The sequence below is a fragment of the Oenanthe melanoleuca genome, chromosome 25 (assembly GCF_029582105.1).
Source record: "Oenanthe melanoleuca isolate GR-GAL-2019-014 chromosome 25, OMel1.0, whole genome shotgun sequence".
NCBI classification, from domain to species: Eukaryota; Metazoa; Chordata; class Aves; order Passeriformes; family Muscicapidae; genus Oenanthe; species Oenanthe melanoleuca.
In genome coordinates, this window is record NC_079358.1 from 6,971,037 (window position 1) to 6,983,625 (window position 12,589).

Sequence of the window (12,589 nt, forward strand, 5' to 3'; positions counted from 1 at the left end):
GTCTGGGGACAGGGAAATGACACACAGGGGACACTGGGGTCACTGACGGGTCACTGAGGAGTCACTGGGGTCACTGAGGGGTCACTGAACCCTCCTGGATAACCCTGGGATCATGGGAGAGAGTCTGGGGGGGACAAACAGGGGACATTGGGGTCACTGACGGGTCAATGAGGGGACACTGGGGTCATTGTGGGGTCACTGAACCCTCCTGGATAACCCTGGGATCATGGGGCAGGGTCTGGGGACAGGAAAATGACAGAGAGGGGATACTGGGGTCACTGAAGGGTCACTCAGGGGACACTGGGGTCACTGAGGGGTCACTGGGGTTATTGTGGGGTCACTGAACCCTTCTGGAACACCCAGGGCCTGTGGGACAGGGTCTGGGGACACTGAGAGCATCATGAGGGTCCACACCAGGATGGATTTGCAGCCCCCTGAGCCCCCCAGGATGGATTTTCACACCCCAGGATGGATTTGCAGACCCCAGGATGAATTCTCACCCTCCCCAGGATGCAATTTTTCGTACCAGGATGGATTTGCAGACCCCAGGATGGATTTTCAGCCCCCAGGATGGAATTTTTCATACCAGGATGGATTCTCAGCCCCCAGGATGGATTTGCAGACCCCCAGGATGGATTTTCACCCCCCCAGGATGGAATTTTTCATACCAGGATGGATTTTCACCCCCCCCCAGGATGGATTTTCGCCCCCCCAGGATGGAATTTTCCATACCAGGATGGATTTTCACCCCCCCAGGATGGAATTTTCCATACCAGGATGGATTTGCAGACCCCAGCCACAGCCTGGCAGGCAGCTGAGGTGGGGAAGTCCACGGGCAGGTTGGGCAGCCCCAGGATGGTGACGAGGGGCCGCAGCCCCCGCTGGGCCACGAACTCCTGGCAGTGATCGTCCGTGGTGTTGTTGCTGAGGATGGACTCCACAAACTTCATCTGGGGGGGAAAAGGGGGTCAGGGGGGTCAGAGCTCCTTCAGGGGGATCTGAGTCACTTCAGGAGGGGTCTGAGACCCTCTGGGGGCGGGTCTGAGACCCTTTTTGGGGGGTCAGAGTCATTTCTTGGGGGGTCTGAGATCCTTTTTGGGGGGTCAGAGGGGGTCTGAGTCACTTCAGCGGGGTCTGAGACCCTTTTTGGGGGGTCAGAGTCACTTCAGGGGGGTCTGAGACCCTTTTTGGGGGGCCAGGGGGGGGTCTGAGTCACTTCAGGGGGGGTCAGGGAGGGGACTGAGCCCATTCAGGGGGGTCTGAGACCCTTTTTTGGGGGGCCAGGGGGGTCTGAGCCACTTCGGGGGGGGTCGGAGGGGTCTGAGTCACTTCAGGGGGGGTCTGAGACCCTCTGGGGGGGTCAGAGTCACTTCAGGGGGGACTGAGATCCTTTTTGGGGGGTCAGAGTCACTTCAGGGTGGTCTGAGATCCTTTTTGGGGGGCCAGGGGGGGTCTGAGTCACTTATGGGGGCATCTGAGTCACTTCAGGGGGGTCTGAGACCCTCTGGGGGGGCCAGTGGGTGTCTGAGTCACTTCAGCGGGGTCTGAGACCCTTTTTGGGGGGCCAGGGGGGTCTGAGTCACTTCAGGGGGGGTCTGAGACCCTCTGGGGGGGGTCTGAGACCCTTTTTGGGGGGTCAGAGTCACTTCAGGGGGGTCTGAGACCCTTTTTGGGGGGTTAGAGTCACTTCAGGGGGGTCTGAGATCCTTTTTGGGGGGTCAGAGGGGATCTGAGTCACTTCAGCGGGGTCTGAGACCCGTTTTTTGGGGGGTCAGGGGGGGTAAGAGTCACTTCAGAGGGGGTCAGGGAGGGAATTGAGCCCATTCAGGGGGGTCTGAGACCCTTTTTTTGGGGCGTCAGGGGGGGTAGGAGTCACTTCAGAGGGGGTCAGGGAGGGAACTGAGCCCATTCAGGGGGGTGTGAGACTCTTTTTGGGGGGTTGGGGGGGTCTGAGTCACCTCAGCAGGGTCTGAGACCCTCTGGGGGGGGTCAGGGAGGGGACTGAGCCCATTCAGGGGGGTCTGAGACCTTTTTTGGGGGGTCAGCGTGGGTCAGAATCACTTAAGGGGGGGTCAGAGCTTCTTCAGGGGGGTCAAGGGGGGTCTGAGTCACTTCAGGGGGGGGTCTGAGCCCCTTTTTGGGGAATCAGGGAGGGAATTTACCCCATTCAGGGGGGTCAGAGCCCTTTTTTGGAGGTCTAGGGGGGTCTGAGCACATTTTGGGGGGGGTCTGGGGGGTCTGAGTCTGTTCAGGGGGGTTCAGGGGGATCTGAGCCCATTCGGGGGGGGTTAGGGGGGTCTGAGCCTGTTCAGGGGGGGTCTGAGTCTGTTCAGGGGGAGTCTGAGCCCATTCAGGGGGGCTCTGAGCCTGTTCAGAGGGGTTTAGGGGGGTCTGAGTCTATTCAGGGGGGGTCTGGGGGGTCTGAGCCTGTTCAGGGGGGGTCTGGGGGGTCTGAGCCTGTTCATGGGGGGGTCTGAGTCTGTTCAGGGGGAGTCTGAGCCCGTTCAGGGGGGGTCTGGGGGGGTCTGAGCCCATTCAGGGGGGGTCTGAGTCTGTTCAGGGGGGGTCTGGGGGGTCTGAACCTGTTCAGGGGGGGTCTGAGCCCGTTCAGGGGGGGTCTGGGGGGGTCTGAGTCTGTTCAGGGGGGTCTGGGGGGTCTGAGCCCGTTCAGGGGGGTCTGGGGGGCAGTGGGACCCCCGGGCTGGGCAGGGCCTCCCCCACTCACCACGTTGAGGATGTAGTCCATGAGGGGGATGGGGATGCGCTCCTCCGTGCCCACCACGCTGCAGGGACAGGGAGGGGGGGTCAGGGGGGTGTGACCCCCCCCAGGACACAAAATCCGAGTTCAGGAGGCTGGGAGAGACCCCTGAGAGTGTCCTGTGACCTTGTCACCCCCCTGTGACCCAGTGTCACACCCAGGCCTGGCTTTGACACCTCCCTGCTGGATCCTTTCTGGGAAGGTTTTGCTGATTTTTCCAGCCTGGATTTCCCTCCCTGCTCTCTTTTCTCCAGGCTGAGCCTTTTCCTCAGCTCCCTCAGGATGCTCCAGATCCTTCCCCAGCTCCCCCAGAATCTTCCTCTAGACCCTTGGTCAGCTCCCCCAGACCTTCCCCAGCACTCCCAGTGACCTGGGAACCTCCCTGGTGACACCACGGTGACGTGGGGACAACCCTGGTGACACCCCAGTGACCTGCACTGACCCCTGGGGACACCCCAGTGACCCAGGGACATCACAATGACCTGCACTGATACTGGGGACACCCCAGTGACCTGAACTCATCCCCGGGGACACCACAGTGACCAGCACTGACCCCTGGGGACATCACAATGAATTGCACTGACTCCTGGGGACACTCCAGTAATCTGGGGACACCTCTGGGGACACCCCAGTGACCTGTGGACACCCAAGACCCTTGGGGACACCACAATGACCTGCACTGACCCCTGGGGACACCACAGTGACCTGGGGACACCCCTGGGGACACCCCAGTGACCTGCACTGACCCCTGGGGACACCCCAGTGACCCCACCCTGCCCTGGGGACACCACAGCGACCTGGGGGACATCCCAGACCCTCGGGGACACCCCAGTGACCTGCACCGACCCCTGGGGACACCCCAGTGACATACACTGACACTGTGGACACCCCAGTGACCCCAGGGCAGACCCCAGTGACCCAGGGGACACCCCTGGGCACACCCCAGTGACCTGGGCACACCGCAGTGACCCCTGGGGACACTGCAGTGACCCCACCCTGCCCTGGGGACACCCCAGATCCCCGGGCACACCCCAGTGACCCCACCCTGCCCTGGGCACACCCCAGTGACATACACTGACCCCAGGGCACACCCCAGTGACCCCAGGGCACACCCGTGACCCCTGGGCACACCCCAATGACCCCAGGGCACACCCGTGACCCCTGGGCACACCCCAATGACCCGGGCACACCCAGTGACCCCTGGGCACACCCCAGTGACCCCTGGGCACACCCCAGTGACCCCTGGGAACACCCCAGTGACCCCTGGGCACACCCCAGTGACCCCAGGGCACACCCCAATGACCCAGGCACACCTAGTGACCCCAGGGCACACCCCGTGACCCCTGGGCACACCCCAGTGACCCGGGCACACCCAGTGACCCCTGGGCACACCCCAGTGACCCCAGGGCACACCCAGTGACCCGGGCACACCCCAATGACCCCAGGGCACACCCGTGACCCCTGGGCACACCCCAATGACCCGGGCACACCCAGTGACCCCAGGACACACCCAGTGACCCAGGCACACCCCAGTGACCCCTGGGCACACCCCAGTGACCCCTGGGCACACCCCAGTGACCCTTGGGCACACCCAGTGACCCCAGGGCACACCCAGTGACCCCTGGGCACACCCCAGTGACCCGGGCACACCCAGTGACCCCTGGGCACACCCCAGTGACCCGGGCACACCCCAGTGACCCCAGGGCACACCCCAATGACCCCAGGGCACACCCCAGTGACCCCTGGGCACACCCCAGTGACCCGGGCACACCCAGTGACCCCCGGGCACACCCCAGTGACCCCTGGGCACACCCCAATGACCCGGGCACACCCAGTGACCCAGGCACACCCCAGTGACCCGGGCACACCCCAGTGACCCCTGGGCACACCCCAGTGACCCGGGCACACCCCAGTGACCCCAGGGCACACCCCAGTGACCCCTGGGCACACCCCAGTGACCCCTGGGCACACCCCAGTGACCCGGGCACACCCCAGTGACCCCAGGGCACACCCCAGTGACCCCTGGACACACCCCAGTGACCCCTGGGCACACCCCAGTGACCCGGGCACACCCCAGTGACCCCAGGGCACACCCCAGTGACCCCTGGGCACACCCCAGTGACCCGGGCACACCCCAGTGACCCCAGGGCACACCCCAGTGACCCCAGGGCACACCCAGTGACCCCTGGGCACACCCCAGTGACCCCTGGGCACACCCCAGTGACCTGGGCACACCCAGTGACCCCTGGGCACACCCCAGTGACCCCTGGGGACACCGCAGTGACCCTGCCCTGCCCTGGGGACACCCCAGACCCCCGGGCACACCCCAATGACCTGGACACACCCCAGTGACCTGGGCACACCCAGTGACCCCTGGGCACACCCCAGTGACCCCTGAGCACACCCCAGTGACCCCCGGGCACCCCAGTGACCCAGGCACACCCCAGTGACCCCTGAGCACACCCCAGTGACCCCACCCCCCCCGGGCACACCCCAGTGACCCCCAGGACACACCCCATTGACCCCACCCCCCCAGGGCACCCCCCAGTGACCCCTCCCTGCCCTGCCCCGCTCACGCCTGGCTGGGCTCGGCCTCGCTCTGCGGCGCCGCCCCGAAGCTCTGCATGGCCTGCACCTCCTCCTCCTCCTCGTCCTCGCTCGACGCCTCCTCGGCCGCGTGGGGCGAGCGCGGGGGCGGCGCCGCCGCCGTCCCGTCCGCCTTCTGCATCGACGGCTTCTGGCAGATGTACTTGGGGTCCCTGCCCAGGCTGCAGATCTCCTCCAGCAGCTGCACAGGGATGGGATGGGATGGGGAGGGGCGTTAGGGCAGGTTTTGGGGGTACTGAACACCCCCCACACCCCACACGCGGGTGTTGTCACCTTGATGATGGCGGCGGTGGCGTCGGTTTTGAGCGTGGGCTGGTGGCGCATCAGCTCGTCCACGGCGCTGCCCAGGTTGGAGGCTGTGTCACCTGGGGGCAGAGGGGGTTTGGGGGGACAGTCAGTGTTTTGGGGGGCAGAGGGGGTTTGGGGGGACAGAGGGGGTTTGGGGGGACAGTCAGTGTTTTGGGGGGACAATGAGTGTTTTGGGGGGGCACAGTCAGTGTTTTGGGGGACAGAGGGGGTTTGGGGGGACAGTGAGTGTTTTGGGGGGCAGAGAGAGGTTTGGGGGGACAGTGAGTGTTTTGGGGGGACAGTGAGTGTTTTGGGGGGCAGTGAGTGTTTTGGGGGGGCAGAGGAGGTTGGGGGCGCACAATGAGTGTTTTGGGGGCACAGTGAGCATTTTGGGGGGGGGCACAGGAGCGTGTGTGAACCCAATCCCAGTGCCACCAGCCCCTCCCCAGGTGTGTCCCAGGTGTGGCTCTCACCCAGGGGGTCGGAGCTGCGGCGCACGGTGGGCAGGTGTGAACCCAATCCCCAGTACCCCAGGTGTGTGCCAGGTGTCCCCAGATGTGTCCCCAGTACCCCAGGTGTGCCCAGCCCCTCCCCAGGTGTTACCCAGGTGTGTCCCAGGTGTGTCCCAGTGCCCCCAGCCCCTCCCCAGGTGTGTCCCCAGTGCCCCCAGCCCCTCCCCAGGTGTGTCCCAGGTGTGTCCCTGTCTCACCCAGGGGGTCGGAGCTGCGGCGCCGCCGCATGGCGGGCAGGTGTGACCCCGATCTCAGTGCCCCCAGTCCCCCAGGTGTGTCCCAGGTGTGTCCCAGGTGCCCCTAGCCCCTCCCCAGGTGTGTCCCCAGGTGTGTCCCAGGTGTCCCCTTCTCTCACCCAGGGGTCGGACCTGAGGCGCTGCCACACGGCGGGCAGGTGTGAACCCAATCCCAGTGTCCCCAGGTGTGTCCCAGGTGTACCCCAGGTGTGTCCCAGGTGTGTCCCAGTACCCCAGGTGTGTCCCCAGTGCCCCAGGTGTGCCCCAGGTGTCCCCAGGTGTCCCCAGGTGTGTCCCTCTCTCACCCAGGGGGTCGGAGCTGTGGCGCCGCCGTATGGCGGGCAGGTGTGAACCCGATCTCAGTGCCCCCAGTCCCTGCCCAGGTGTGACCCCAATCCCAGTGCCCCCAGTCCCTCCCCAGGTGTGTCCCAGGTGTCCCCAGGTGTTCCCAGGTGTGTCCCAGGTGTGTCCCAGTACCCCAGGTGTGTGCCAGGTGCCCCAGGTGTGTCCCAGGTGTCCCCAGGTGAGTCCCAGGTGTCCCCACGTGTCCCCAGGTGTGTCCCTGTCTCACCCAGGGGGTCGGAGCTGCGGCGCCGCCGCATGGCGGGCAGGTAGTCGGGGGACAGCAGCACCTTGAAGAGGCGCTCGAAGGGCTGGCACTGCACGAAGCTCTGCAGCCCCCGCGCGTTCAGGCACAGCGCGCTGAACACGTTGGGCAGAGAGCCCAGCACCTCCCGCGTGGCCGGCACCTGCGGGGAGGGGAGCAGGTGAGGCACACCTGGGATGGGGGAGACACGGCTGGGAAAGGAGAGGGGCTGGGGAGGGCAGGGGAGACACACCTGGGATGGGGGAGACACACCTGGGATGGGGGAGACACAGCTGGGACAGGAGAGGGGCTGGGGAGGGCAGGGGAGACACACCTGGGATGGGGAGGCACACCTGGGACAGGTGTGGGGCTGGGGAGGGCAGGAGAGGCACACCTGGGATGGGGAGGCACACCTGGGACAGGTGTGGGGCTGGGGAGGGCAGGAGAGACACACCTGGGATGGGGGAGAAACACCTGGGACAGGGGAGGGGCTGGGGAAGGCAGGGGAGACACACCTGGGATGGGGGAGGCACAGCTGGGATGGGGGAGGGGCTGGGGAGCGCAGGGGAGACACACCTGGGATGGAGAGACACACCTGGGATGGGGGAGGGGCTGGGGAAGGCAGGGGAGACACACCTGGGACAGGGGAGACACAGCTGGGACAGGTGAGGGGCTGGGGAGGACAGGAGAGACACACCTGGGACGGGGAGACACACCTGGGATGGGGGAGAAACACCTGGGACAGGGGAGGGGCTGGGGAAGGCAGGGGAGACACACCTGGGACAGGGGAGACACAGCTGGGACAGGTGAGGGGCTGGGGAGGCACAGCTGGGGCAGATGTGGGGCTAGGGAGGACAGCTGACAGGTTGGACAGGTGACAGGTATAGGAGAGGTAACAGGTGTAGGACAGGTAACAGCTGACCCAGACTCACATCCTTGATTGTGCAGCATGATGTTGGTGGGGGGATACACAAAGAAACAGGTATAGGACAGGTGACAGGTAGGACAGGTGAGGTGACAGGTATGACAAGTGAGGTGGCAGGTAGGACAAGTGACAGGACAGGTGACAGGACAGGTGTAGGACAGGTGTAGGACAGATGACTCACGTCCTTGATGAGCAGGGCGTGCAGCATGACGTCGGTGAGGGGACGAACAGGGGGACAGGTGACAGGTATGACAGGTATGACAGGTGACAGGACAGGTGACAGGACAGGTGACAGGACAGGTGACAGGTAGCACAGGTGACTCACGTCCTTGATGAGCAGCGCGTGCAGCATGACGTCGGTGAGGGGACGAACAGGGGGACAGGTGACAGATATGACAGGTAGGACAGGTGACAGGACAGGTGTAGGACAGGTAAGACAGGTGACTCACGTCCTTGATGAGCAGGGCGTGCAGCATGACATTGGTGAGGGGATGCACAGGGGGACAGGTGACAGATATGACAGGTAGGACGGGTGTAGGACAGGTGACAGGACAGGTGTAGGACAGGTGACAGGTAGCACAGGTGTAGCACAGGTGACTCACGTCCTTGATGAGCAGCGCGTGCAGCATGACGTCGGTAAGGGGACGCACAGGGGGACAGGTGACAGATATGACAGGTAGGACAGGTGAAAGACAGGTGTAGGACAGGTGACAGGACAGGTAGGACAGGTGTAGCACAGGTGACTCACGTCCTTGATGAGCAGCGCGTGCAGCATGACATCGGTGAGGGGACACACAGGGGGACAGGTGACAGATATGACAGGTAGGACAGGTGGCAGGACAGGTGTAGGACAGGTGTAGGACAGGTAAGGTGACAGGTAGGACAGGTGTAGCACAGGTGACTCACGTCCTTGATGAGCAGCGCGTGCAGCATGACGTCGGTGAGGCCGTTGTCCTGCAGCGAGGACAGCAGCGAGGGCTCCTGGAACACGAACACCGTCACCACCTCGGTCGCTGCGCGGAGAGAGGGGGCACTGAGGGCGGGCAGAGCACCTGGGGACAGGCGAGCACCTGGGGGCAGGTGAGCACCTGGGGACAGGCGAGCACCTGGGGGCAGGTGAGCACCTGGGGACAGGTGAGCACCTGGGGGCAGGTGGGACACCTGGGGCAGAGCAGCTGGGGACAGGTGAGCACCTGGGGGCAGCTGAGCACCTGGGGACAGGTGAGCTCCTGGGGACAGGTGGGGAGCATCTGGGGGCAGGTGGAACACCTGGGGGCAGCTGAGCACCTGGGGGCAGGTGAGCACCTGGGGGCACCAGAGGTGGAGCACCTGGGGACAGGTGAGCTCCTGGGGGCACCTGAGGCAGAACACCTGAGGATAGGTGGAACACCTGGGGGCAGGTGGAGCACCTGGGGACAGGTGGGGAGCATCTGGGGGCAGGTGGAACACCTGGGGGCAGGTGGAACACCTGAGACAGAACACCTGGGGATAGGTGGAACACCTGAGGCAGAACACCTGGGGATAGGTGGAACACCTAGAACAGGTAGAACACCTAGGGACAGGCGGAACACCTGAGACAGAACACCTGTGACAGGTGGAACACCTGAGACAGAACACCTGGGGATAGGTGGAACACCTGAGGCAGACCACCTGGGGGCAGGTAGGACACCTGTGACAGGTGGAACACCTGTGACAGAACACCTGTGACAGGTGGAACACCTGAGACAGAACACCTGTGGGCAGGTAGAACACCTGTGACAGAACACCTGTGACAGGTGGAACACCTGAGGCAGAACACCTGTGAAAGGTGGAACACCTGAGACAGAACACCTGTGACAGGTGGAACACCTGAGGCAGACCACCTGTGACAGGTGGAACACCTGAGGCAGACCACCTGGGGGCAGGTAGGACACCTGTGACAGGCGGAACACCTGAGACAGAACACCTGTGGGCAGGTAGGACACCTGTGACAGGTGGAACACCTGTGACAGAACACCTGTGACAGGTGGAACACCTGAGGCAGACCACCTGGGGGCAGGTAGGACACCTGTGACAGGCGGAACACCTGAGGCAGAACACCTGGGGGCAGGTAGGACACCTGTGACAGGTGGAACACCTGGCGGGGCGGGGCTCACCCAGCAGGAACAGCGAGGGGCCGTAGTACTCGGCGTTGCTGATGATGTGCTTCAGGGAGGTGGGCAGAGAGCCGTCCATCACTGAGGGGACACAGGGGACATCAGGGACACGGCCAGGGGCAGTGACACCCCCAGGGGGTTGGGGACATCAGGGACACGGCCAGGGGGCAGTGACACCCCCAGGGGGCAGTGACACCCCCACAGGGTTCGGGACATCAGGGACATGGCCAGGGGGCAGTGACACCCCCAGGGGGTTGGGGACATCAGGGACATGGCCAGGGGGCAGTGACACCCCCAGGGGGTTGGGGACAGCAGGAACATGGCCAGGGGGCAGTGCCACCCCCAGGGGGTTGGGGACACAGGGACATGGCCAGGGGGCAGTGACACCCCCAGGGGGTGGGGGACAGCAGGGACACGGCCAGGGGGCAGTGACACCCCCAGGGGGTTGGGGACATCAGGGACATGGCCAGGGGGCAGTGACACCCCCAGGGGGTGGGGGACATCAGGGACATGGCCAGGGGGCAGTGCCACCCCCAGGGGGTGAGGGACAGCGGGGACATGGTGGTCAGTGGGCAGTGCCACCCCCCTGCCACCCCTCAGGGGGGTTTGGGGACATTGGGGATATGATAGAGGGCAGTGCCATCCCCCAGGGGGTTTGGGGACATCGGGGATATGGACAGTCAGAGGGCAGTGCCACCCCTGTGCCACCCCCCAGGAGGGTCTGGGGACATCAGGGACCACCCACCATTCATTCAGTGGGCAGTGCCACCAGCCTGCCACCCCCAGGAGGGTCTGGGGACATTGAGGACCACCCACCATTCATTCAGTGGGCAGTGCCACCAGCCTGCCACCCCCCAGAGAGGGTTTGGGGACACTGGGGACCACTCACAATTCAGTGCCACACCCTAGGGGTTGGTTTGGGACATCAGGGACCACCCACCATTCATTCAGTGGGCAGTGCCACCTCCCTGTCACCATCCCGGGGAGGGTTTGGGGGACATTGAGGAGCACCCACAGTTCAGTGCCACCCACCTGCCACCCCCTGGGGAGGTTGTGGGGACATCGAGGACCACCCTCTGTTCACTGCCACCCACCATTCATTAGTGGGCAATGCCACTCCCCCGGGCAGGGTTTGGGGACATTGGGGACCATCCATAATTCAGTGCCATCCTCCTGCCACCCCCCAGGGGAAGGTCTGGGGACATTGAGGACCACCCACAATTCAGTGCCACCCCCTAGGGAAAGTTTGGGGACATTGAGGACCACCCACCATTCAATGATACCCCCCAGGGAGGGTTTGGGGACACTGGGGACCACCCACAATTCCAGTGCCACCCCCTGGGGAGGCTCTGGTGACACTGGGGACCACCCACAGCTCGGTGCCACCCCCTGGGGAGGGTTTGGTGACACTGAGGAGCACCCACAGCTCGGTGCCACCCCCCAGGAGGCTCTGGGGACACTGAGGAGCACCCACAGCTCGGTGCCACCCCCTGGGGAGGCTCTGGTGACACTGGGGACCACCCACAGCTCGGTGCCACCCACCAGGAGGCTCTGGTGACACTGGGGACCACCCACAGCTCGGTGCCACCCCCCAGGAGGCTCTGGTGACACTGGGGACGACCCACAATTCAGTGCCACCCACCAGGAGGCTCTGGGGACACTGAGGAGCACCCACAGCTCGGTGCCACCCCCCGGGGAGGCTCTGGGGACACTGAGGAGCACCCACAGCTCAGTGCCACCCCCTGGGGAGGGTTTGGTGACACTGAGGAGCACCCACAGCTCAGTGCCACCCCCTGGGGAGGGTTTGGTGACACTGAGGAGCACCCACAGCTCAGTGCCACCCCCCAGGAGGCTCTGGGGACACTGAGGAGCACCCACAGCTCAGTGCCACCCCCCAGGAGGCTCTGGGGACACTGAGGAGCACCCACAGCTCGGTGCCACCCCCTGGGGAGGCTCTGGTGACACTGGGGACCACCCACAGCTCGGTGCCACCCCCCAGGAGGCTCTGGTGACACTGGGGAGCACCCACAGCTCGGTGCCACCCCCCAGGAGGCTCTGGTGACACTGGGGACCACCCACAGCTCGGTGCCACCCCCCAGGAGGCTCTGGTGACACTGGGGAGCACCCACAGCTCGGTGCCACCCCCTGGGCAGGCTCTGGTGACACCGGTGCCACCCCCACGCACCGTGCCGGATGCCGTCCGAGAAGGCGGGGTCCTGGATGGCTTTTTTCAGGAAGTTCAGCATGGATTTGAGCAGAGCAGCACGCTGGGGGATGCACTGCACTCCTGCAGGGGGACACCAGGGCTGGCTGACGTGTCCCCAGAGTGTCCCCAGAGTGTCCCCAACCCCGGGGGGGTGGCACTTACCGCCGCGTGGGGAGGGGGCGGCGGCGCTGGGGCCGGGCACGGGCGGAGCTTCGGCCGAGGAGGGGCCGGGGCTGCTCTCCATGGCCACGTCGGTCACTGCGGGGGGAGTGACAGTGAGGAGGGGACACCACGGGGACACCAGGGGGAGGGGACAGCGCTGATGTCACCCTGCTC

The 12,589-nt window shown here is 64.8% G+C and overlaps 1 protein-coding gene across 1 annotated transcript in view; it reads right to left on the reverse strand.

The window, feature by feature from the left end:
• The window catches only part of HUWE1 (HECT, UBA and WWE domain containing E3 ubiquitin protein ligase 1), a 157,587-nt gene that overhangs the window by 127,265 nt on the left and 17,733 nt on the right, over positions 1-12,589 (reverse strand). Inside the window, exons 14-22 of the mRNA XM_056510874.1 lie at positions 12,416-12,511; positions 12,233-12,334; positions 10,048-10,128; positions 8,819-8,925; positions 6,973-7,150; positions 5,639-5,730; positions 5,335-5,546; positions 2,726-2,783; positions 774-950 (exon numbers count right to left, since the gene is read on the reverse strand). Coding sequence (XP_056366849.1) covers positions 774-950; positions 2,726-2,783; positions 5,335-5,546; positions 5,639-5,730; positions 6,973-7,150; positions 8,819-8,925; positions 10,048-10,128; positions 12,233-12,334; positions 12,416-12,511 — 1,103 coding nt within the window. The remainder of the gene's footprint in view (positions 1-773; positions 951-2,725; positions 2,784-5,334; positions 5,547-5,638; positions 5,731-6,972; positions 7,151-8,818; positions 8,926-10,047; positions 10,129-12,232; positions 12,335-12,415; positions 12,512-12,589) is intronic.